Raw genomic sequence first — 26,091 nt, 5'->3', positions numbered from 1 at the left:
TGTGTCCAAGGTCATAGGAATAGAGTCAGGATTCAAACCCAAGCCTGTCTGGCGTTCTAATCCAGGGGTTGGCAGCTTTTTTCTGTGAGGGGCCAGATGGTCAGTGGCTCTGTGGCCAGACAGTCTCTGTTGCAAATATTCAGCTCTGCCTTTGTAGCTTGAAAGCCACCATACGCATGATATGCAAATGAGTGGGTATAGTGTGTGCCAATAAAACTTTATTTACAAAAATAAGCAGTGGGTCTGATTTAGCCTGTGGGCCATAGTTTGCCAGCGCCTTACAGAGGTTATAACAACTGTCCGATTTCTTGGAACTTGGATGATCCTGGGCCAGGCAGGCACAGCATGGCTTCCCCAGGCCAGAGAGGTCAGGCGGCCTCCCCAGGCGGCCCCACCACATCTGTTGGTGCCCAGATATTCAACTTTGATGGTGATTTGAAACTGAAATCAGCAAACTGTGCCTGTGGTCCCAGTCTGGCCCGAGGCCTGTTGTTGTGGCTGCAGGGAGTTGTAAAAAGCAGCAAAGAAGAATGTGTATCTGCTGAGTTCAGTGGCCAGCCCAGCCTCAGGACAGGAGGGACCTCTCAGGGCTGCATAAAGGGAGGCGTGACTCAGAGGGCCGTTATGTAGGATTTATTACTCTCTCATTCTGTATACACTAACCCCATACGTCCTAAGGAAATAATTCGGAATTGGAGGGGAGTGTGTGAACTTTATTCATAATATTTCATCACCATCAAAAAGTGCAGGGATGTGTTTGGAAATGGGTATATCCATAAAATGGGCGGATGTGCAGCCTTTTACACGGGTGCTGGGAAGACCTTTGTTCGGTATAATGTAGAGGCTCTGGGTGTTAGGGCCTCGTCTTCCATCAGCGCTAAGAACTAGCTTATGGCAGAAGGGAAGCTAAACTCCTTTGTGCCGGTTGCATTGTAAGTGTCCTTGCAGTGAGCCCAGCAGCTCTTAGCTGTCCTGCTTTGGTTTCTGTGGTATCAAGTCTCATATCCTCTCTGCGCCAAGCCTACCAGCAGAGAGAGCATTGGTGTCCCAGCATGCCCATCCAGGCTGAGCCACGTGACACCCAGTGACAGTCACAGGACCAGGGGAGAGCTGTGTGCTGATGGGGATGAGGATTATTTTTAATCCTCACCTGAGGAGCTGTGTATTGATTTTTTTAAAAAAATTTTTTTTTTTTTTTTTAGAGAGAGAAAGGAGGGGAGGGAGTGAGAGAGAGGGAGATTACCTCCTGTATGCTTCCCAACTTGGAATTGAACTGCAGCCTTGGTGCACATAGAGGGAATTGGTGGGCAGGACAATGCTCCAACCAAGCCACCCACTGGGGCCAGGTCATGAGGGTTTTTCAGTAACAGCCTTATTAAGATACATTCAGCCCTAGCTGGTTTGGCTCTGTGGAATGAAGGGTCCCAGGTTCACTTCCGGCCAAGGACACGTGTCCAGTTGCAGGCTCAGTCCCCAGAAGGGGATGTACGGGATGCAGCCAATCGATGATCCCCTCTCATCATTGATGTTTCTATCTCTCCCTCTTTCTACCTCTATGAAAATATATATATATATATATATATATATATATATATACACACACACACACACACACACACACACACACACACACACATTCACACACCATGAAATACACCCATTTAACATGTACAGTTAATGGTTTTCAGTACGTTTACAGACTTGTACAACTGTTACCACAGTCGACCTCAGAACATCTTCATAAGCTCCAAACGAAACCTCATCCCCTCAGCCTCACCCCCAACCTTCTCCGCCTCCTCTCTCGCCAGCTCCTGGCAGCCACTGTCCACTCTCTGCCTCTGGCTCTGCCGATCTGGACATGTCATGTGAATGGATCGTGTAATATGGAGCCTTTTGTCTCTGGCCTTTTCATTAGCATAATGTCTTCAAAGTTCATCTACTTGTAGTTTATATTAGCGATTCCTTCCTTGTTATGACTAAACACTATTCCACTGTATAGAGAGGCCTCGTTGTGCTTATCCAGTCATCTGTTGACGTTTGGCTGTTAGGAGTCACGCTGCTATGAACACGCATGTACGCGTTTTTGTGTGGGCATATGTTTCCATTCTCGTGGTGCATGCCTCGGAGTGGAATCCCTGGGTCACATGGTAACTCCATTTAACTTGGAAGGAAATGCCAGGCACCCTCCCATAGCACCTGCACCCTCTCCGATGCCCTCCAGCGGGGTGCGAGGGCTCTGACTCCGTGCGTCCTTGCCGCCCTGCCCCGGTCTGTCTGCCTATTATAGCATGCTAGCGGGCGAGAAGCAGCACCTCACTGTGGTCTTTTTTTTTTCTTTTTTTTTTTTAATCTTTATTGTTCATATTATTACAAATGTTCCTCATTTTCCCCCCCTCCATTGCTCCCCTCCACCAGGTTCCCACCCCACCCTCTTCCCTTTCCCCACCCCCCTTTGTCCTCATCCATAGGTGCAGTTTATGTTCATTCTCTTCCCACACCCCCCTCTCCCGTTTTCCCCGAAAATCATCAGTTCACTCCCCTTCCATACCTCTGATTCTATTATATTCACCAGTTAATATTGTTCATCAGATTTTTTTTTAATTCCCTTGGTTTTTAGATTCACTTGTTGATAGTTACGTATTTGTCATTCATAGTTTTTATCTTTATTTACTTTCTCTTCTGAAAGAACCCCCTTCAGCAATTCATATAATTCTGGTTTGGTGGTGATGAACTCCTTTAGCTTTTTTTTATTAGTGAAGCTCTTTATCTGGCCTTCGATTCTGAATGATAGCTTTGCTGGGTAGAGTATTTTTGGCTGTAGGTTCTTGTAGGTTCTATCACCTTGAGTATTTCTTGCCATTCCCGTCTGGCCTGCATGGTTTCTGTTGAGAAATCAGCTGACAATCATATGGGTGCTCCTCTATAGGTAACTACCTGCTTTGCTCTTGCTGCTTTTAATATTCTCTCTTTGTCTTTTGCTCTTGGAATTTTAATTATGATTTGTCTTGGTGTGGTCTTCTTTGGATTCCTTTTGTTTGGAGTTCTGTGCGCTTCCTGGACTTGTAAGTCTAATTCTTTCACCAGGTGGGGGAAGTTTTCTGTCACTATTTCTTTCAGTATGTTTGCGATATCTTGCTCTCTCTCATCTTCTGGGACCCCCATAATTCTGATGTTGGTTTGCTTGAAGTTGTCCCAGAGGTTTCTTACATTATCTTCAACTTTCTGGATTCTCTTGTCTTCTTGCTTCTGTGGAGGAGTGTCTTCTGGCTCTGTATGTTCCAAATCTTTGACTTGATTCTTGCGATCTTCCATTCTGTTTTTAGGATTCTGTATAATATTTTTTATTTCAGACAATGTATTCTTTATTTCTTTTTGATCCCTTATTATTTCTTGTTGATCCCTTTTCATATCCTCATAGGTCTTATCGACCTTTTCTAGGAAATTCTTGAAAAACCTTATTAAGTGTGGTTCTTGAACTCTATATCCAGTTGCTTTTTGTCCTCCATTTCTTTCGTTTGTGATCTGTTTCCTTGTCTCGGCATTTTCGCAGCTTCCCTGAGTTGGTAGCCTTAAAAGTCTCTGTGTTCAGCTTGGATGGGGCGGAGTTTCAGGGTGGAGCCTACAGCCTTGGCTTCCCCTCAGCCCCGCCCTATGAGGTTCTTGAGTCTCAGTGTTCCTCAGTGTCCTTTGGTACTCGCTTCAAGCACCTCTGAGAGAAAGGTGCCCTCGAGTTTCGCCTGCTACCAAACAGTCTAGGCTCTCCCCCAATGAGCCTGGAACGGGTTCAGTTCAGTTGGAAGTGGGGTTCAGAGCAGTCTGGAGCTTTTGTCTCCCTCCCACTAGGGCAATCCCGCGGCACAGCTAACCATCCGTTTTCTGCGCGAAATGTGCGCGCCTCCGGGACCTCCTTTCGCCGCTCCCCCAGGTTTCCGCCTCACAGCCCAGGCTCCCTCTGTATGAGGGTCTGGCCTAGAACTGGGGTTCAGTGCTGTCGGGTCTGGGGTTCAGCACAGTCCGGAGCTTTTATCTCCTTCCCTTTAGGGAACGCCAGCCAGGCACTCAGCCTCCCCCTCCTCTCTGGCTCAGTCCTCTCCGCACATGCAACGTGTCTCTGTACCTTAGGCTTTTACAGCTCCTCTGATTTTCCTTCTAGTTTTCTCTTCCCTTCTCGTTGTAGAATTTCCAGTCAATCGACTTTCCTGTAGTTCTGGGTAATGTCCATTTTGTATTTTAGTTGTATTTTATTGAAATTGTTGTGTGCAGTTGCGGTTAGGTATTTACCTGTGCAGCCATCTTGGATCCTCCCCCTCACTGTGGTCTTGATTTGCATTTCCACGATGGCTCATTTGGGTCCGAGTTTTGTGCCCCTCCCTAACCAATGGGACTCTTCAGCTTCGGGCTGCCAGGGTGAACCCTGGAACCAGGTTGGGGTTTAGGGTGGGAGGCAGGAGACACTCAAGTGGGGGTACAGCTGCCAGAGGAAGTTGGGGGTGCTGTTGGGAGCAGGCGGAGGATATGGATTCTGTGCAGTGAGCAGCCAGTGTTTACGCTGCAGACCGTTCCTATTTTATTCCTGCTGATGTGATCAACTCTACCCCACCTGCCTGGGACTTCTCAGGCTTGAGACGAAGTCCTACATCCTAGGAACCCCGGTCCCTGGTTGCCCTGTTGGCATCGGACCCACTCCTGTGCCCTCCAGCTGCCGTGGCCGGCCTGCCTCTGCTGTTCCCGAAGCCCGCGGCTCAGCAGTGGGATCCCCGTCATGCATTCCCATCAGCCTCTGCCCTGGCCCCGCCCGCACAGACCAGCCCATTCACCGTGTGGGAACAGAGGGATGCGGGGGACATTAGGAGAGAGAGAGGCGTTACTGGAATGTCCTAAAAAGACTGTTCATAGCCCAGACAGGTCAGTGACCTCCAGCCTCTCCCTTAGTCTTTGTCTAGCATTACTTTGATAGAAGTTAAAAATGTTCTGCACCACTATGGCTTTGCCAGCTTTACAATACTCTCACCGGCTTCTTCTTATTTTTTATGTTTATTTATTTTGGTGTCTGTGGGGAGACTATCGAGTTCTAGTTCCTTCCATCCTGCTCCCTTCTCAGGCCCCAGCCTGAGGCATCTGGGGCAATGGCTGAGGTAGGAGGCTGCATGGCCCCTGGTCCTGGATAGCTGCTGCCTTTGGCGTTACTGGTTTGTCCTTTCTGCGTGGTGACTCATCCTGTGGGAACCTTTGGACAGAGCGCCCGCCTCGCCCGCGGCGGCCTGTTTTCTGGTTGCTGCTGTCATGTGGTGGCTCTCCGTTCTCTCGCTCCCGGCTTTTCCAGCCAGAGCTCCCGAGCCGAGCGGCTCCGGCTCCACAGAGCTCCCTGGGGCTCTCTCCCGCCCTCACTGTGAGCTCGGAGTTGTTGGGAAAGTTTTCAAAACTTGGCCCTGGGAGCCTCCCGCCTTTCCCAATAAGCTCTGGGTTTGTCTCTAGTTGATTGTTTATCACTGGGGTGCGCACACTTATCTCCTCTCTCTTCTCAGACATTTAGGTAGATCCCCGTCTTTTTTAACGAAGTTCAGGAGGGGAGGTTCCGGTGAGGCCGAGGCCGGGAGGCCGGGGGAGGCTGAAATGTGGTTTGGGACAGGGCTCCTCCTTCCTGCCCTGTGGGGCGTCCGGAGGCCTGGGGAGACCCTCCCACCGGGCTGGCACTCCGACATGGATGGATCCTCTCTGCTCCTTCCCGGAGTGGACACGCAGGTGGGGAGGGGTCCTCGCTGCTGGCTCCGCGGGGCTGGGGACACTGTCCAGTGTGCTCGATGCCACGCTGTGCTCGGTGCCCCTCGCCTGGACCCTCCGGGCCCTCGGGGCGTAGTCTTCTCCGGTTACAAACAACGTTGTTTTGTCGGTACTGAAGGATTGCTCAGGCGGCATTACAGCCTTTTGTTTGTAGTTCCTGGGGGTTCCCACTGGTTTCCATCTGCATTCTACCCGTGCTGCCTGGCGGCACTGAAAGCCCACTCCTGCCTTTCCATGACAAGCGGAATGCTAAAGGAGGAGGCACTGTTAGCGCACACTCACTCAAGCTCCCTGATGGAGCTGACGGAAGGGACTCCTGACCGGACCAACCAGAAAACTGATCCAGAGCCAGAGCTGGAGTCTCAGGGTCAGGCCTTCCTGCCGTCTTCAAAGACAGGCGCTGTTCGATCATTTCTTAAGAAAGATCAACTTCAAGAACAGGCAGGAAAGGTGGCTTGTTATGTTTACATCGAGGCTGGTTTTCCAAATGACTTGTGAGGGTGTTGATAGAAGATGAGAAATGAAGGTGCTCTCATAGCTTTTGGACTTCAGACATTATTTTAGCTTTCTTACCAGTTTCATAGTCACTTCTGAAAACACTTCAACTGCATATTTAGGGATTAAGGGGCAGTGTGCCATGAATGATCTTATCTTAAGAAATGTCCTATGTAATAAAAGCCTAATATGCATATCGACTGAATGGAGGAATGACCGGTGAAATGACCAGTCGCTATGACACATACTGACCACCAGGGGTCAGATGCTCCCCACAGGAGCCCCGCTCAGCCAGTAGCTGGGCTCACGGCTGGTGAGCACAGGAGCCTCCCCCGCCCCTGTGGCAATGCTAAAGAGCAGTAAGGAGCAGCAATCCGAGCAGTAAGGAGCAGCAATCCAAGCAGTAAGGAGCAGCAGTCCGAGCAGTAAGGAGCAGCAATCCGAGCAGTAAGGAGCAGCAATCCGAGCAGTGAGGAGCAGCGAGCAGGCGGTGGTGAGGAACGAGGGGTGCAGGATTTCGAGAGGGCACAGGCTCGGCTGAGGAGGACCCCTCCAGTGCAGGAGTTTCATGCTCTGGGCCTCTAGCATAATAATAAAGTTGTACTGAATGTTGACTACTGTGATTGCTACATGGAGCAGTTAAATGAATAGTTGTAACCGAGAATTAACATTTCAGTTAAGCAATAAAGGTTTTATATTCTGCATTTTTTCAAAAGGAAAACATTCGACAGTGGGAAAAAGAAGTTTTGGAGCCGAGACGTTTGGGGTTGAAGGGCTAGGCTGCCACTCACCAGCTGTGAGCTCTCTGACTAACCTTTCCACATCTGCAGTCAGGGTGGGCGAACTATCTGCACACGCCTGGTTTTGTACAGCGTGTGGCTGAGAACTGCTTCCACGTCTAAAGGCTGTGACTAGTGGGAAGAGGAGAGTGCTGCACGGCGCCTCCCTGTGTCTGGTCGCAGATGCTGCAGGTCGGGGTTGTCTCTGGCTGCTCTGGCTGCTGGTGATGGCGGGTCTGAGTTGGTGGCAGTGACCATCCCGCCCGCTGAAGCTGAGAAGATTTGCTCTCTGGCCCTTTACAGCAAAAGTTCCGACTTCCCTGAGCCTCGCTTTCCTCGTCTCTAAGGAGAGCTAGGCCGTGGGGTGGTTGTAAGAATTAAATGGAATGACCGGGTCAGAGCTTTAGCTGTGGTCTGGGAAGAGCGGCTGTTACCAGCCACGATAGCCTGTGTTTCTGTCTCCTGGTCGGGAGAGCTGAGGCTCTAAAGTTCCAGGAGTCTCCGTTTCCTGCCTGTGGCACTGATGGCGCCCTAACTCCTGTGTCCTTTCCGAGCAGCTCCTGTCCACGACGGCCCCGCCTGGGCCGGCGCCGCCCGGAGCTCAGCCCCACACCTGTGCCCCCTGTCTTCCAGGAGCTGCACCTGTGCGTGTCCCGCAGGCTCTACGCCCTGGAGCGGGGCTGCCGGCTGCGCGGGCTGTCCCCCGGGAACTACAGCGTGAGAGTCCGGGCCACCTCCCTGGCGGGCAATGGTTCCTGGACAGAACCCACCTATTTCTATGTGACAAACTACTGTGAGTCTGCACGGCCATTAGACTATTGGGGACAGCAGAATGCTCGGGGGGTCGTGGGGAAGGGGGAGGCGGTGCCTGCTGGCCTTCCTCATCTGTCCCTGGGGATGATCTCGGGACCGCCCCTGCAGCGGGAGGGAAGTCTCGGTGGCAGGAGGTCAGATGGCTGGCACAGGGCAAGTCTGATAAGCACACCAGCTCCTGTGAGCTAGTGTTCCTGTCTTCGTTGCGAGATGGGCCGTGTCCTCCGGGGGAGCAGCTGAGAGCTCCCCTGCTCAGCGGAGGGTGTGCGCTCGACGTCCAGGCAGCAGGTGCTGCACTGAGCCAGCTGGATGCCTGTGGACAGTAGGCTGAGCTGGTCAGGGGGTGCTTCCTGGAGGTGGTGACATCTTGGCCAAGACCTGGAAGAATATACAGGTTTGGGCAAAGCAGGCTGTCAGCAACGGAGTGCGGAGGGCGCTCTCTCAGGACGGAGCTGCCACTGGAGGCAGGGGGACGCGGTGAGCTTACTCCGATGGCCTGGGTCAGACGCATGCTGTCCGGGGACCAGGTCTGGGGCTTCGGGCGAGAGCCCTCTCCGCCCTGAGCCTGTTCCCAGCCTGTGAGCTGGCATTGGTCACGGGCCTCTGCCTCCTCCTGTGGGACGGTTAGACGAGGTCACCACACAGACTGCCAGCGGTGCCTGGCCTCTGGGAGGTGTTTGGTGAGCTGCTGTTAGTGAAGGACCCACATGGCCAGGTTCCTCCTCTGGCTTCTCCCGACCCGTTTTTTCCGGGGCTTGGAAGAGACTGAATAAATGGGCCTGTTTACAAGTCCTGACACGGCCTTACATGCCAATTTGAAAAATAAAGGCCACATAGCATTTCTTCAGCTGGCTTTAACGAGGTTCTTTGGGGAAATGCACTTCGTGCTGCCTGGTACTCCTCCTGGCAACAAGGTCACCCACCAAGGCCCGGGGCCGCCGCTGAGGGAGAAGGGGCAGGACCCTCGGGCACACAGACAGCATGTCCGTCCTGGTGGGTTTGCCATCGGCCAGAGCTGCTGTTTGGAATCAGAACAGGCTCCATGCAAAACGAAAATGCAGGGCCCTTGTTTACAAATTCAGACTTTAAAGATGGTGACCATGGAATATCAAACCCAGAGCGTGGCCCTTCCGAGTGTGGGTCTGCGTGGGGCCTGGGCTGCGCGGCGAGGACTGGCCGGGGGCGGGAGCAGGAGCCGGCGCGGGCGGCGGACGGTCAGCGTGTGCTTCCGGATTGCGGCCCTCTGAGCCCGCTGCCCAGCCCCAGCCAACTGGGAAACACTGGGAAACCAGCAGAGAGAGGCTCAGGGACAAGAGAAAGACGGGGGCACGTGTGTGTGGCCCACTGTTAATGTGTGTGATGGTGGTTTGTGATGTGAACACATTTTGATACGAAACATGTGTTTTCTTATTCTGTTTTAGTGGACGTCTCACCCAGTATTGCAAAAATTATCATCGGCCCCCTCATCTTTGTCTTCCTCTTCAGTGTTGTGATTGGAAGTATTTACCTGTTCCTGCGGAAGAGGTGAGTGCGTGGGGGAAGCTAGCAGCCGGCTTCCCAGGAAAATTAATACAGATACCGCTGTATCTGAGCATGTTGCAAATTTTATGAGCTCAAGGATGTGTAGCATGCAATTTACAGGTGATGGTCATAATACAGTATACAATGCGGGGTTATCAAAAATTCCCTCACCAAATGTTTTCATTGATCATTTTTTTCCGAACCTTTTATCTATAGCCATGGTTGCAATTGATAAACAAGTGTTCACGAATGTTAACTAATATTTTGTTTATGTTAAAGAGTAGGATAAAATTGAAATAAAACATATATGTTTATCAATCACAGGAGTGACTTTGCAGAATCAGATAATAATTTTTAAATAATATTTTCTCATCATTGTGTGCCATTTACAGCATCATGGCTGCAGGTGACATGTTTAGGTTTAATCTGCATTATTAACATTTTTCTGTCACTTTCCCAATCTCAAGCTACAGACATGACATCACTGAGGGCAGAGTTGGGAAGGGATGTGCTGTTGCTCACTATTGTATAGTATCTCTGCCATACACAGAGAATAATGTACAGAAATGGCCTTCAGAGCACTGATCAGCCCTAGCCCATGTGTCTCAGTGGGTAGAGCCTTGAGCTGCAGACTGAAGGGTCCCAGGTTCGATTCCAGTCAAGGGCACATGTCTGTTAGAGCCTGTACAAGAGGTGGCCAATCAGTGATTCTCTCTCATCCTTGATGTTTCTATCTCTCTCTTCCTCTCCCTTTCTCTCTGAAATCAATAAAAATATATTTTTAAAAAAGATCACTGATCATAATAAGATATAGTATGATAATGAGGATGTGGTGAATTTTGAATATAACCTTTGCTTTTAATATAATTTATTTAATTGTAAGCCTGTTTTATTTGTTTGTTTAGTTAATTAGTTAATCCTCACTCAAGGATATTTTTCCCATTGATTTTTCAAAGAGAGTGCAAAGGAGGCAGGGAGAAGGGGGGGAGAGAGAAACATCGATGTAAGAGACACGTGGATGTGAGAGAGACACATCGATTGGTTGCCTCCTGCATGAGCCCCAACTAGTACTGGGCATCGAACCTGCAGCCAGGTACATGCCCTTGATCAGGAATCGAACCCATGACCCTTCGGTGTGCCGGTCGATGCTCTAACCACTGAGCACCCGCCAGCATTTATTAATATTTGTTTTTTGTGAGCTGGGATGAGATGGCTGCAGAGCAGCACGAGTGGGTAGGTGCTGCTGACAAAGGTGCTGCTTACACTGCGGAGGCCTGCAGCCTGCATGTCCGTGAAGTCCCGTGAGAACCTCACCCTGGAACGCCTCCCTCTTCCCCTCCAGGCAGGCAGACGGGCCGGTGGGACCACTCTACGCTTCTTCAAACCCTGAGTACCTCAGCGCCAGCGATGGTGAGTGCCACCCTGTTCCCTGTGGTGGCCAAGTCCCGCCGCCCGCCTCCTTCCATCGCTGTCGGGGGAGTCAGGGCTGCCCCGAGGCTGAGAGAGGCCTTGTTCCCTGCAGTGGAGACCCGGCCCTGCTGCAGACACAGCCCGGAGCCCTCGGGGACCCTGGGCCGGCCGGGAGGCCGAGAACCCGGCGCCCAGCTGTGCGGGTGGAGCTTGGGGACTGGGCCAGAGCTGCTCAGGGTCAGAACAGCACGCTGTGTCTCACCTGGTGCCCAAGCTGGGAGGTGGGAACTGGGAGCCAGAATGGGAGGTTGTGGGTGGGGTGAGGCGGACAGAAGCAGGGACAGAGAGGGGGGCTGGAGGCAGGTGTGGGTGTCCACAGATTAGTGTCTGCCCTCGTCTCCCCTTCTCACAAGGACACCAGTCACGTTGGGCGAAGCCACCCTGGTGACCTCGCGTTACCTTGGCTTTCTCTTTAAGCACCTCGTTTCCACATACAGGCCCGCTCTGAGTCCCAGCGTGAGGGGGTCATAGGAATTTGGGGAGGGGCGCCCGTCAGCCCGTCACAGTGACGGCACAGGGGAAGGCAGGCCTTCGTGCGTCTGCGTTCATTTGCTGTGTGACGACCCCCCCCAAAAAAAAAACAAAAAAAAACAGTGGCTTCACCCACCATTCGTCAGTTCCCCGTTTGTTGGGTCTGCTCCCGGCCTGTGCTCGGCGGGCAGTTCTGGTCCCGCCCCGGGCTCTGCAGAAACACAGCCTTTCGTGGAAAGAGCATCCCTGGGCGGGGTCTCTGCACCAGGCAGATGGGACGGGTGCGGGCTCAGCTCGCCACGCAGCCGGAAGGGGCCTGGGCTGGGCTGGCTTCCTTCTGCGTCTCCACCACGCCCCCCACGAGGGCGGGGACCCACGCGTGGCCGTGGCCGCTCTTGGCCGTGTGCCCGGCCCGGCGTGGGTCCGGGGTCACAGAGGTCCCTCCAGGAACATTTGCGGGGGGGTGGGGGCGGGGACGGGGGCGGGGACGGGGGCGGGGGGACGGGCCGGGGGGCGGGGGGCAGGGTGGGCGGAGGCGGGGGGCGCGGGGTCCCGGGCGGGCGGAGGGCGGGCCCCCCAGGACGCCGTGTGGATAAGTGAGGAGCAGTGTTCCCCTGTTCCGTGTATGTGCCGGACGAGTGGGAGGTGCCGCGGGAGAAGATCACGCTCCTGCGGGAGCTGGGCCAGGGCTCCTTCGGCATGGTGTACGAGGGCAAGGCCAAGGACATCATCAAGGGCGAGGCGGAGACGCTGGTGGCGGTGAAGACGGTCAACGAGGCGGCCACCGTGCGGGAGCGCATCGAGTTCCTCAACGAGGCCTCCGTCATGAAGGGCTTCGCCTGCCACCACGTGGTGAGTGCGGCCGAGCGGACAGGGGCTCCGCCTCAGGGGACAGAGGGAAGGGGACCAGAGGCCCGCTGTTGGCGGGACAGTCCCGATTTTAACAATTTGTCCTGAGTCCCGCGGCTGGACGCGGGACGAATTGTTAAAAATCAGGACGTCTGGCTGAAACCGGTCTGGCTCAGTGGATAGAGCGTCAGCCTGTGGACTGAAGGGTCCCAGGTTCGATTCCGGTCAGGGGCATGTGCCTTGGTTGCGGGCACATCCCCAGTGGGGAGTGTGCAGGAGGCATCTGGTCGATGATTCTCTCTCATCGATGTTTCTAGCTCTCTGTAAAAGAGATGTTTCTTCCTCTCTGTAAAAAAGATGTTTCTTCCTCTCTGTAAAAAAAAATCAAAAAAAAATTTTTTTTTTTAAATCGGGACGTCTGGTCACCTTAGACAGAGGGCGTGTGTCTGAGCAGAGTTGTAACCCCGGAGCCCGAAGGCAGGGGCGGCACTGGCTCCGGAGGAGGAAGCGGGGCTGAGGGAAGGCAGAACGGTGAGCCTGCCCGGGGCACAGGCTGTCCGTCGGTGCCGAGCCGGGGAGAGCGAGCACCGTGTTCCAGGAGGCCCCGCGGCCTCGCGCTGGGCCAGCAGCCGCTCCGGGAACGGGCCTGCGACGGCAGAAACCGCTTCCCGCGGAGCCGCCAGCCCTCCCAGCGCCTCTCCCGGGCGCTCCTTCCTCCCGCTTTTCTCCGTCTTCCCTTTCGTGCTGGCTCCCTTCCCCGCCCCGCTCTGCTCTCTCCTGTGCACAGAGCAGAGCGTGAGGACAGTGCGGACCCCTGTCCCGCCCCAGCCCCCCTCCAGTCCCACCCACCTGGACCCAGACTCTGGTTGCCCGAGTGGTTTCTGGAATCTTCCACCTCGTGGTCTTCTCAGCACCTCTTTAACCCTCACACACGCAGGGTGCACCTGCCCAGGATCGGCGTGCACACTGCCTGCCTGCTGCTGCACGTCGCGTTTCTCCCTGAACCTGCTGTCCCTTCGTCTTTGCCCCACGCGTCCCTGCAGGGCTCCTGCCTGTGCCAAGCCCTGCTCCCACGTCTGCGCCGAGTCCACTTCTGCCTTGTGGTGCTCCAGCCCCCCGGGCCGCTGTCAGGAGGTGCCAGCCCCCCGGGCCGCTGTCAGGGGGTGCCAGCCCCCTGGGCCACTGTCAGGGGGTGCCAGCCCCCCGGGCCCACTGTCAGGAGGGCCCGCTGTCAGGAGGTGCCAGCCCCCCGGGCCCGCTGTCAGGAGGACCCGCTGTCGGGAGGTGCCAGCCCCCCGGCCCGCTGTCAGGAGGGCCCGCTGTCAGGAGGTGCCAGCCCCCCGGGCCGCTGTCAGGAGGACCCGCTGTCGGGAGGTGCCAGCCCCCTGGCCCGCTGTCAGGAGGTGCCGATGTGGCACAGACGAGAGCAGGTCAGGGGTTGGGGGGTTTGGGAGGGGGGAAGGTGTATTTGAGCAAAGGCAGGAAGGACGTAGGGACGGCTTTGTGGACATGCGGGGGCACAGCATCAGGCAGAGGGACAGCTGTGCAGAGGTCTGACGGGGGAATGTGCCTTGTGGGCCAGATGCACCAGGAACTGCCCCCGGATGCTGTCTGCTCCCCACCAGCCTGGAGTCTTACTTCTCCTTCCTGCTCTCCTCCCAGGGCCCGGCCCTGGCGTTTGGCCCCGACAGGCTAGGGTTTTCCGGGAGAGGGTGCTGCGTGTGACCAGACGCGAGGCCTCCGTGGGTCAAACTCTTCCCGCAGACCCTCCCCCGAGGCCTCCCTGACCCCGTGCTTGCCCGGCAGGTCCGCCTCCTCGGGGTGGTGTCCAAAGGCCAGCCCACGCTGGTGGTGATGGAGCTGATGACGCACGGAGACCTCAAGAGCCACCTGCGGTCCCTGCGGCCTGATGCCGAGGTGAGCTGCCGAGCCCCGCCGCCGCCCTCTGCCCGGCCCGGCCCGGCCGCTGAGCACAGCTCCTGTTTTGGCTTTAGAACAACCCCGGCCGCCCTCCCCCGACCCTACAAGAGATGTTCCAGATGGCAGCGGAGATCGCCGACGGCATGGCCTACCTGAACGCCAAGAAGTTTGTGCACCGGGACCTCGCAGCTCGGAACTGCATGGTCGCCCACGACTTCACCGTCAAAATCGGAGGTCAGTCTGCTTTCTGCTCGGGCACGCACGGCCGGCCACGTTCAGGTCCAGGAGGCGCTGTCTGTCGTGGGTTAGAGCTTTCCCAGTGGAAAGGGCCCGGGTTTGGCAGGGGCCCCTGATCCCCACACTGTAAGTTTGGTTTTTTTTCAAAAGTTCTTTTTCTTTAAATTTTAAAATTTTTTTATGTTTTAATTCATTTTACATTTATGTTCGTTTTGACAACCATAAACTTTACAGAGTCCCACCCTGTGACTTAATTGATTTGTTGACTGACTTACTCATCCACTTTTTAAGTAACATGAGTGTGCCCTAGACGCGCAAGCCGCCGAGTACGGTCCCTGGCTTTCCGCCCTCGGGAGCCTGCGGTCTTCCCGCCCCGCCCAGCGTGTGGCCCTGCGCGCGGGCCGTCCTCCTCTGAGCCGGCTCGCACTGAGTAGCAGTGAAGCCGCTGCTGGCCGCCGGGCCACCTCGCAGGGGCCCGCGGCCGCCGGGCCGGACAGTGAGCTACAGGCCGAGCCGCCAGTGAGCACGGAGTTCACACTCAGACACGCAGGAGCGGGTGGGAGAGGAGCTGCAGGAACGGACTTCCTCTCTGAGGAGAGGCCGTTCCGATCGCGGAGGATTAGACGTTGACAGAGTGACAGCATTCAGGGCGGTTACAGCACCTGCAGAGGCCACGGGCCAGGGGGATGGCTGGGCAGGGAGGGGCCAGAGCAGCAGGACATGGCGGGTAGGGAGAGAGGCAGGAGCCAGGCCCGGAGGGTCTTGCAAGTCAAGGCAAGTCACCTAGACATTATCCTCGGCCAGTGGTCGGCAAACTCATTAGTCAACAGAGCCAACTATCAACAGTACAACGATTAAAATTTCTTTTGAGAGCCAAATTTTTTAAACTTAAACTTCTTCAAAATAGACTCACCCAAGCCGTGGTATTTTGTGGAAGAGCCACGCTCAGGGGCCAAAGAGCCGCATGTGGCTCGGGAGCCGCAGTTTGCCGACCACGGTCCTAGGCTGTCAGCACAAAGCGGGAAGTGATGTGATTCTCTTTATGAACAAAAGAAAAGACCTTCCCCTCCGTTAGCAGTCAGTGGGAAGCAAGAAATGCTTTTATCTGCTTGCCAGTCCCCGAAGGTCTCCTCCTGTCTCAGCCAGGGAAGCAGGGAATGGCACCTGATGCCATTCTGTTCCTGTAGCTTCTCTTGGGCGGCAGCTGGCAGTCAGGGTGGAGAGGGTCCTAGGTGAGAGGGTGTCGGGACAGCGGAGAGAAATAGATCGCTAGAGAGGGTGTGGAGTGAGAGCGGGTGGGACTCCCCGCTGTGTCCCATGGGGAGGAAAGGGGGTGGTCAGAAGAGGGCCCCACTCCGGGCTTCTGGCCGGGCAGAAGGCTGTTCGGTGGGGCCGTAGCCGGTGGGGGGCAGAAGGCTGTTCGGTGGGGCCGTACCCGGTGGGGGGCAGAAGGCTGGCCACAGGGTTAATAGTTGGATTCGGGTTGCGTGTGAGACATGGGTGAGCGGGAAGTGTTTCTGAGGATGGGATCCCCAAGCTCCGGCCAGAACATCGCTCTTTTGCTGCTTTAAGTGGTGGCCCCCCTTCCTCCACATCCCACGGGCACTCAGTCCGTCCTCCGGGGAGCTGGCGGCCACGGTGAGCCCGTCGAGGGCTCCGCCGGGGTGGGGCTGCGGAGAGAGTGGGCGCCCGCGCACAGGGCGAAGGGTAAGCGTGTGAACTGTGTGTTGTCAGACTTTGGGATGACCAGAGACATCTACGAGACGGACTACTACCGGAAAGGCGGCAAAGGGCTGCTCCCCGTGCGGTGGATGGCCCCGGAGTCCTTGAAGGACGGCGTCTTCACCGCCTTCTCCGACATGTGGTGAGTGCGGGCGGCTGGCCGCGCCGGGCCCGAACGCCCGAACGCCCGGACGGCCGTCACACCTCCCTCCTCCCGGCCGTCAGCGGCGTGGAGGGAAGGTCCGGGCTGAGGACCTGGCACAGCGCCTGCCACGTCCAGTGAGACCTGTTTTATCGGCATTTCTGGACGCAGCACAAATCTCTTCTTCATTTTCATTTACTTGTTTGTTTTTCCATTTCAGTTCACATTCAGTATTGTGTTAGTTTCAGGGGAGCAGCCTAGTGGTTAGACATCTGCAATATTCATGAAGCAGTCCCCCCGATATGTCTAGTGCATCGCACATACTTACACAGCATCATGAACTACAGGCCCTGTGCGGTACTGGCACTGTTTGTAACTGCCCCTCTGTCCCTCTGAATCCCTTTACCTTTCCATCCCAATCCCCCCGTCCCCTCCCAGGTTAACTCTCAGTTGGTTCTCGGTATCTAGAGTTTGTTTTTGTTTTGATTAGTTAGCTCATTTTGTTTTTTTAGATTTCACATGTAAGTAAGATCACACTGTATTTGTCTTTCTCTGTCTGCCTTATTTCACGTGGCATAATACCCACTAAGTCCATCCGTGTTGTTGCAAAGGGTAAGAGTTTGTTCTTTTAAATGGCGGAATAATATTCCATTGTAAATCCGTACCACATCCTCTTTATCAACTTGTCTGTTAGTGGGCATTTTGTAACTTCCTCTCTTTTTTTCAATGTGCTATAGTTTTCAAGTATTGGTCTTTTACCTCCTTAGTTAAATTTATTTCTAGGTACCTTGGTTGTTGCAGTGGTAAATGGGATTTTTCTTTTTCTTCCTGAGAGTTTATTTTTTGTGTATAAAAATATAATCAATTTCTGGATATTAATTTTGTATCCTGCTACTTTACTGAATTAATTTATTAAATTCAGTGGGTTTTTTTGGTGGGGTCTTTAGGGTTTTCTGTGTACAATATCATGTCAGATGCAAATAATGACAGTTTTATTTTCTTCTTTCCAAATCAATATCTTTTATTTTTTCTTCTTTTCCTATTGCTATGGCTAGGACTTCTATGACCATGATGAAAAAGAGTCATGGGATAGACATTGCTGTCTTGTTCCTTATCTTAAGGGAAACTCTCTGAATTTTTGCCCATGAGGCATGATGTTGTCTGTAGGTGTTTTGTATATGGCCTTTATTATGCTGATATATGATTCCTCTATTTCCACTTGGCTGAGAGGTTTATGAGAGGTTATAAATGGGTGCTGGATTTTATCAAATTCTTTTACTGTGTCTATTGATATGATGTAATTTTTGTCCTTGATTTTGTTTATGTGGTGTATCACATTTATTGATTTACAAATATTGCAACCACCTTGCATCCCTGGAATAAATCCCATTCGGTGTATGATCTTTTTAATGTCTTGCTGGATTCTATTTGCTACTATTTTGTTGAGGATTTCAGAATCTATGTTCATCAGGGATATTGGCTTATTATTTTCTTTGTAGCATCTTTAACTGGTTGTTGGATTAGGGTAATGCTGGCCTTGTAGAAAGAGCTTGGGAGTCTTCCCTTCTCCTAAATTTTTTTAATAGTTGAGGATGGTAGATGTTAGTTCTTCTTTGAATGTGTGGTAAAATTTGCCTGTGAAGTGTGGATGAGGACTTTTGTTTGCTAGAAGTTTTCTTTTTATTGCTGCTTCAATTTCATTATTTTTAATCAGTCTATTTGGGTTTTCTGATTCTTGCTGGTTGAGTTTTTAGGATTTTGTTCATTTCACTCAGCTTATCCAATTTGTTGGCATATATTTTTCTTAATCCATTGTATTTTGTGATGTCAGTTGTTGCTTCACCTCTTTCATTTATGATTTTATTTATTTGGGCCCTGTCTTTTTTTCTTGATGAATCTGGCTAAACATTCATCAATTTTTTATCTTTTCAAAGAATCAGCTCTTGGCTTCATTGATCTTTTGGGTGGTTTTTTTTTGTGGGTTTTTTTGTTTGTTCCTGCTCTGATCTTTATTTTTTCCTTCTACTTACTCTGAAATTTTCTTGTTGTTCTCTTTCTAGTTATTTTAGCTGTACAGTTAGATTGTTTATTTGAGCTTTTTCTTGTTTCTTGAGGCTGGCCTGTAATGCCCTGAACTTCCTTCTCAGGATTGCTTTCTCTGTGTACCATAGATTCAGGATTGTTGTGTGTTCGTTTTTGTTTCCAGGAAATATTTTATTCCTTCCGTGATCTCATTGGCAACATATTCATTGTTTAATAACATGCTGTTTAACCTCCACATGTTTAAATGTTTTTAAGGTTTTTTATTGTAGTTCATTTCTAGTTTCATGTCATTTGATTTGAGAAGATGCTTGATATGATTTCAGTTTTCTTGAGTTTGTTAAGACTCATTTTGTTTTCTAACATTTCATCTGTCTTTGAGAATGTTCCATATTCATTTGAGAAGAATGTAGTATATTCTGCGGCTTTGGATTGAAATGTTCTGTAAATATCAAATCCATCTGATTCAGTTTATTGTTTAAGGTTGCTGTTTTCTTGTTGCTCTTTTCTCTGGAAGATCTATCCAGTGATGCCACTTGGTGTTACCATCATGTATTATGATTGTATGGCTGTTGTTCTCTCCCTTAAAGTCCTCCACGAGGTTTTTGGTTTTTTATATACTCAGGTGCTCCTATACTGTGAGCCTGTTTGTTTACCAGGGTCATATCCTCTTGTTGGACAGATCCCTTTAGTATCATGTAGTGACCTTCACTGGCTCTTGTCATGGTCTATGTTTTGAAGCCTATCCCAGCTTATTTTTTGTTGCCTTTTTCATGGAAAATTTTTCCACCCTTTCACTTTCATCCACTGTGAGTCTTTGTTCTGAGGTGGGTCTCTTATAGCAAACATATGGGTCATGTTTGCTTATACAATACATTCGGCTACCCTATGTCTGTTGATGGGAGCATTTAATCCATCTATAAGTAAGGTTGTTATTGATAGGTACTTATCACCATTTTTATTATTTATGCCTGTGCTCCTCTCTCTATTTCTTCTTCTTACAGCACTCACTTCACCATTTCTTGCAATGCTAATTTAGTGGTAATAAACTCCTTTTGCCTTCTCTCCTCCCGTGATCTCATTGGCAACATATTCATTGTTTAATAACATGCTGTTTAACCTCCACATGTTTAAATGTTTTTAAGGTTTTTTATTGTAGTTCATTTCTAGTTTCATGTCATTTGATTTGAGAAGATGCTTGATATGATTTCAGTTTTCTTGAGTTTGTTAAGACTCATTTTGTTTTCTAACAAACCACCCCTGGTCTGTTAAGCACTTTATTTCACTTTAAATTTACAATGATAGCCATGTTGCATAGAGTAGTCTTGGTTTCAGATCTTTGCGTTTCATAACTTTGAATACCTACACAATTCCCATCTGCCTATAGTGTTCGTTTTGAGAAATCAATTGACAACCTTATTGGAACTCCTTTGTAGGTAACCTGTCTCTCTCTTGTTGTCCGTAAGATTCTCTCTTTGTTTGCATTTTAATTATGATGTGCCTTGGTGTGGTTCTTTTTGAGTTCGTCTTGATTGTGACTCTGTGTGCCCTGAACTTGTGTGACTTTTTCCTTCACCGGTTTAGGGAAGGTTTTTGTTGTTATTACTTCAAACAGGCTCTCTCCCCCTTGGTCACTCTCTTCTCCCTGTCGTGCCCCTGTGATGCTGAGATATTGTTATGTTTCACGTTGTCCCAAAGTTCCCTTAAACTATCTTCATGCTTTTTAATTATTATTTTTGCTGCTCTGATTGATTTTTTTCTTGCTTTGTCTTCTAATTCCAGATGTTTTGTGGGCTTTTCTTCCCAGCACTGATGCTCTGGTCTTGGGAGTCTAGTGTAGGCCTAGGACTCCTGGCTTCTTGGGGAGACCTCTGTAGCTGAGATATCCCTCTGATTCTCAACCCCCACACGGGGTGTGGGATCAGCCTGTTCTGGATCTCTGCCCCTCCTTCCAGTCGCAACATGGCTTCTTTATAGCCTTAGTTATAATTCTGTTCAGCTAGTCTACAAATGGTTCTCCGGGTTGATTGTTCTACAATTCAGTTGTAATTTTCATATGGTCATGGGAGAAATGAGCAGAGTTTACCTACTCCATCTTGATAGGAAGTGAATCTGAATTATTTAATTAACTGGCCAGACAGTTCCTAGTAAACCAAGATGATTGTGTGTGTTTTAACGGCTTCTTGTTATTCCTCTCGGTTATTGTCGGCAGGTCCTTCGGTGTGGTCCTCTGGGAAATCACCAGCTTGGCGGAGCAGCCTTACCAAGGCCTCTCCAATGAGCAGGTGTTGAAATTTGTCATGGATGGAGGGTATCTGGATATCCCTGAAAACTGTCCAGAGAAACTGTACGTATAGAAAGGGGTGTGCATTTAAAAGGCATTGCATTTTGCACACATGTTTGTTTTGCATGTCATGTCTACATGAATGTTTGTGTTTGTATATCTTATTCTACATGCATTCTTATGTTTGTTTATCATGTCTGCCTGTGTGCTTGTATTTGCATATCATGTCTACATGTGTGCTTGTTTTTGCATATCATGTTTACATGGATGAGTGCTGGTGTTTGTAATAATGTGTATACATCCATGTTTGTGTTTGCACATCATATATGTAATGTGTGTTGGGTTTTGCATATCATGTGTTCACATGCCTGCTTGTGATGATATATTGTATGTCTATATGAATGCTTGTGAAGGAGAGTTATGTGTGAGCTGCATATTTTATCTTTGTATGATTCTTGTGTTTACATATCATATCTTTGGAAGAGAACTGGGGAGCTGGGGGGAGACTTATGTTTAACTCTCTATTCTTTACACACTTAAAACTCTGTCATGTATGTAATACAGTGTTATACTCAACTATATCCCAATAATACTTGAAAAAATAAGTCAGTAAGCATAAGCATTAAAAAATATTTTGTTTTAAATATTTGTTATGAGACCAAATGTTCAACACATACCATTAAACACTTGGAAAATTATTCAGCCCCACTAATAGGCCAATGAGTATAAAATAAAATAGAGGAAATACTTTCTTCCTTAATTAGCAAATAAAGAAAGGAAGGAAGGAATGGAGAGAGAGGAAGGAAAGCCGGGTGAATCTTAGTACTCAGGATTAGCAATGGCGTGGCCGGGTAACCATTCTTATTGCCCCCCTGTAAGAGCTACTCGGAGCAATTTAAAGTTTCAGAAAACTGAAATGATCTAAAAACTCAACAAAATGGAAATTGCCAAGTAAATTGTACATTAATATGATGTTACAGCAGTTGAAATTTCAAATTCTGCTTATAACATATTTTAAAGCGAGGTTGGAGAAGCTCAGTTGGTTGATGGTTGACCTGAACCAGGAGGTCACGGTTTGATTCCAGTCAGGTCACATGCCTGGGTTGTGGGCTCGATCCCCAGTGGGGGGCATGCAGGAGGCAGCCGATCCATGATTCTCTCTCCTCATTGATGTTTCTATCTCTCTCTCCCTCTCCCTTTCTCTCCGAAATCAATAAGATATATTGATATTAAAAAAAAAAAGTTTTATAACTCAGTGGATAAACCTATTAATACATTAAGTGAAAAAAGTGTGTGTATATTACATTTCCAAATATGTCCAGGTAGGAAAGACAAGAGCTTATATCTGAAGGAGAATTGTGTGTGAGCTGCATTTTCCCTATATTTCGGGGTGTTTTTTAACTTTCTATTAGATAGAATGAGCATTCATTACATATAAAATCTGTTATTGTTTCTTAAGAAAAAAATTTGACCTGAAAATTTATGGGGAGAGGCCATTTCTTTGCTTCATCCAAAAAAAAAAAGACATCAACTTAAAAGATCTGGTTTGAAGAGACCTTGTATGGGGGAAAGTATGATGCAGAGTCCTTTAGTCTCTGAGCAGAGTGTTTGAAACATTGCCTCACGAAGACCCCCTGCTGGCCAGGCAGCTGTGGCTCCGGGACCAGGGAGAGTCCGGAGGCCCAGCAGGCACTGCACACTTTTTGTAAGGGGCCATTTGTGAGCGTCTTCGCTCTGTGGTCCGTGCTGCTCTCGGTTATGGCTCCTCAGTGCTGCCCCTGTAGCGGGAAGGCAGCCATAGTTACGTGGTTGTGTGCTAAGAAAAGTTTATTTCCAAAAACACTCAGGGAGCCAGGTTTGGTTCAGGGGTCGAAGTTTGCCAGCCCTGCCCTAGAAGGAGTGTGGAAAGGGAGAGGAAAAGGGAGATCCTCAGCCCTCCACCCCTGTCCTGTTCGCTGTTGGCGGAGTAAAGTTGTGCTGCTTTCTGGCCATCCTCGAAAGCGTGCCGGCTGGGCCTGCAGGACGGCCCTCCGGCTTCGCTCCACAGAGCGGCAGCCGCCAGGTGTAAGGGTACATCACATGAGGAACTGTGGTCTTCAACATGTGGCAACATCAGGAGAGGCCCTTCTTTTATTTTAAAAAAAAATGTATTTTTTACGGATTTCAGAGAGAGAGGGAGGAGAGAGAAATAGAAACATCAGTGATGAGAGAGAATCATTCATCGGCTGCCTCCTACACGCCCTCTCCCCACACACACACTGGGGATCAAGCCCAAAACCCAGGCATGTGCCCTGAGTGGGAATCAAACCGTGACCTCCTGGCTCTTAGGTTGAGGCTCAGCCTCTGAGCCACGCCGGCCATGCTGGAGAGGCCCTTCTTGAAATGGTTCCGGAATAAGGCAGCCTCTTGGGCCCTCTTTTTAAAACCCCGTTTCAGCACCAATAGAATTGCTTGGTTCCGCTTGATGGTTACCTGCACATGTAGCCACTGTCTGCAGTGAGCAGGCTGTCTGCGGGCATGAGCCTCGGGGGGTTGCAGGGCTGCTTGGCTGGACCCCTGGACTCACCCCCGCACGTCTCTCTGTCCCACAGCAGCGAATTGATGAGCATGTGCTGGCATTTCAATCCCAAGATGAGGCCGACCTTCCTGGAGGTCGTTGACCAGCTGAAGGACAACCTGCACCCCAGCTTTCCGGAAGTCTCCTTCTTCTACAGCGATGAGAACAAGGCCCCCGAGCACGAGGAGCTGGAGATGGAGTTTGAGGACATGGAGAGCGTGCCCCTGGACCGGTCCGCGCACTGCCAGCGGGAGGAGGACGGGGGGTGCCCGCTGGCCCGGAAGCGGAGTTACGAGGAGCCGCTGTCCTACGCCCACATGAACGGGGGCAAGAGGAACGGGCGCGTCCTGACTCTGCCGCGGTCCAGCCCCTCCTAACGGCACCTGTCCGGGAGGGGTCCCGACTCACTCTCCTCCAGCTTGACGGTCTCCAGAAAACTCAGGATTTCCCACAACTCTGCCAGTGTCCAGTGGAGCTGAGATCATTGCTCTCCATTCCTGTTTATGGTACAACCTAAAACATGTCTGTTCGGTCGCCAGCCTGACCGGTGATCGGAGAAGGTAGCCGTGAACGTAGAGAGAAGGGGTCCTTCCAGCAGCGCGGGCTCAGGCCAGGTGCTCCTTTTCCTAGTCACCAAAAGAAAGCACCTGTTTCTACAAAGGCTTTTCTTTTCTTTCTTTTTTTTTTCTTTTTTTTTTTTTTTTTGTGGACAGGGGCTGGTGTATGAGCTACAGTATAAAACATAAAACTTGTTTGTGGAACAAAAGTTTGAAAGAAAGACAGAAACATACAAACCCTGTGCGAGTAGAATTCGAAGCTTTATGGAGTGGATTTTCGGAAGGTTTTTCTCTTCCAGGCTGAACTTTTTTTCCCCCCTTCACAAAAGTAGTTCCTCAGATTGACCAATAGCTGCTGCTTTTGTACTTTTGATAAGATTCTGCAGTCCCAGGTGTGTGTGCATGTGTGTTCAGAGTAGACACGGCTGGTGTGTGTGTGCGCGTGTGCGCGTGCGAAGCACTCATGCTGAGATGAAGCTTGGGGATTGGCTCATGAAGGTCCCACTTTTCCTTGTGTGTGTGTGGGCATCATGGTCCCTCCTTCCTCCCTCTTCACTGGGAGACTGTGCCCTCGTGTGCCCTCAGCTCACTCGGGAGGCTTCTCTCCCTGAGCTTCGGGGAAAATGTTTCTCCAGGAGCAGCGGAGTGGTTTAGAGTGAAAACGGATCTTTTCAAACCAAGCCAGGACATGACAAAACAAAGGAAAAGGAAAAAAAAAACTCCCGAGATGATAAAGAGTTTTGAGAATATATTTGTAATATTTAATTTTTTATCAATCTCCAATCAGCCTCATAAGTTATTGACTGTTTCCTTGGTTGGGGGGCAGGGGGGTGGTCTGCCTGGGGCTGGGGAGCGGAGCGCCAGGCGCCTCCTTGCTGGGTCTTCGAGGCACAGCCACACTCGCTGCTAGCCCCTCGGGGTGTTGTCAGGCCAGGCCGAGGGGGGGCAGATGGGTTTGCTGAATGGTTAGCCTTCTGCTCGGGGAAGCCGGAAGCCACCTGGTGCTGAGCCCTGCCTCCGAACACACCCGTGGCTCGTGGGCCTCCTTCCCCTGTGCCCCTCCCGCCAGCCCTCCCTGGGTGTGCGCGTCCTCCAGCTTCCGCAGACAGGACAGGTCAGGTCCCAGCGTGTGACGCACAGCGGGATTAGAGAACACTAAGTACGAAGCGAGAGGCCCCTGGCTGTCCGGCCTCCCTCAGGGCGTCCAGCTGTCCTCAGACCCCACGCCCAGACGCTGCTCCGGGCTGTGGCCTCGGTGGGCCAGGGTGGGGCCTGAGCAGAACCCCGAGGTGCCTTCGGTGTTGCAGAAAGCAGAGCCTCGGGGAGGAACCGCTAAGGACCCTCACGCTCCCCAGAGCCGCAGCTCCTGCCCTTCGGGGAGAAGAGCCACAGCTGCTCCAGCAAACACAGTGACCCCGTCCCTGGGCTTCACCGGGCTCAGCGCCCCGGTCACCCTGAGAGCATTTCCTCACAAGGCCCGGTGGCTCCCTCCTCCTCTGGAAAGTGAGGTGCAGTGGCCACACCAGGCTTCTCCCCTCCCGGTCACAGCACAGGCCGCTGCTCTCTCATCGGTACGGCTTGCGGAATTAGAGCAGGCAAAGTGTTTCTGGGAGCCTCCGTGATCGGGTACAAGGAACAGGAGTACGGATATTCTTGTCACCAGACTCACTGTGCATTGAAGAGGGTCTGGACGTGCATTTAAACAAACACGTAGGCCTAGGTACTTAGTTCTTTTCGTAGTAAATTAATAGTGGCTGTAGACGGTACTTGCAGCTATTTTCACATTTTTCTAATCCAGAAAGGTTTTCTTACATTAAGGGGGAAATAATTTATTTTAATATATAAAATCACTGTAAAAAAAAAAAAAAATTCACTTTCCTTAAAAAAAAGAAAAAAAAAATGGAGGGCACATAAATTTTTATCAAAGAAAAATAAACAGGTGAATGTGGGGCAATGATTCTTTTCCAGCACAGTCTACCTCAGCATTGTTAGGATGAGGTTCAAGAATGGACATTTTCGAGACTTCAGATTTCTGCCGGGATCCAATCCGAATCAGGGAAAATCTGTATCGGCTGATTCCAGATGCCAGGGACCAGTCAGAAATTTGAGGGAGGGGCTTGGGACAAAGTGTGGCCTTTTGTGAGCACAGATCCTTTGTTCTAACAGGTAATCATCTTCTCTGATGTTAGTTTTCCTTTTTGTTTTGTTTTCTTAACCTCCATGGACACCATGCTTCCCAAACGGGAACCAGGTGTGAGGTGGTGGTTACTATCTGGTGTGCGGGGTGCCAGGCCTGAGCTGCCCGCCTGCGGGAGCGGGTGCCCCTCTCCCCCGGGGAGAGCAGGCTTTGCTGCCCAGCTGGCATCTCCCGGGAGTGAGCACCAACATGCTCCAGGGCTTGTCCCCACCCCGTTCGGGCTGAGATGCTGCTTGAGGGTGGACCCAGTCACACT

At 51.0% G+C, this 26,091-nt stretch overlaps 1 protein-coding gene across 1 annotated transcript in view; it reads left to right on the top strand.

The window, feature by feature from the left end:
• The window catches only part of INSR (insulin receptor), a 127,119-nt gene extending 101,605 nt beyond the window's left edge, over window positions 1–25,514 (top strand). The window contains exons 14-22 of the mRNA XM_084885132.1: window positions 7,689–7,848; window positions 9,290–9,392; window positions 10,732–10,799; window positions 11,938–12,182; window positions 13,986–14,096; window positions 14,174–14,333; window positions 16,071–16,200; window positions 20,453–20,587; window positions 23,116–25,514. Coding sequence (XP_084741258.1) covers window positions 7,689–7,848; window positions 9,290–9,392; window positions 10,732–10,799; window positions 11,938–12,182; window positions 13,986–14,096; window positions 14,174–14,333; window positions 16,071–16,200; window positions 20,453–20,587; window positions 23,116–23,458 — 1,455 coding nt within the window. The 3' untranslated portion in view covers window positions 23,459–25,514. The remainder of the gene's footprint in view (window positions 1–7,688; window positions 7,849–9,289; window positions 9,393–10,731; window positions 10,800–11,937; window positions 12,183–13,985; window positions 14,097–14,173; window positions 14,334–16,070; window positions 16,201–20,452; window positions 20,588–23,115) is intronic.
• The last annotated feature ends 577 nt before the right edge of the window (window positions 25,515–26,091 follow it).

This window comes from Pipistrellus hanaki, assembly GCF_964339955.1.
Source record: "Pipistrellus hanaki genome assembly, chromosome: 5".
Lineage (NCBI taxonomy): Eukaryota > Metazoa > Chordata > Mammalia > Chiroptera > Vespertilionidae > Pipistrellus > Pipistrellus hanaki.
Note: the sequence above shows the minus strand (reverse complement) of the source record. Positions and strands in the feature narration are given on the sequence as shown.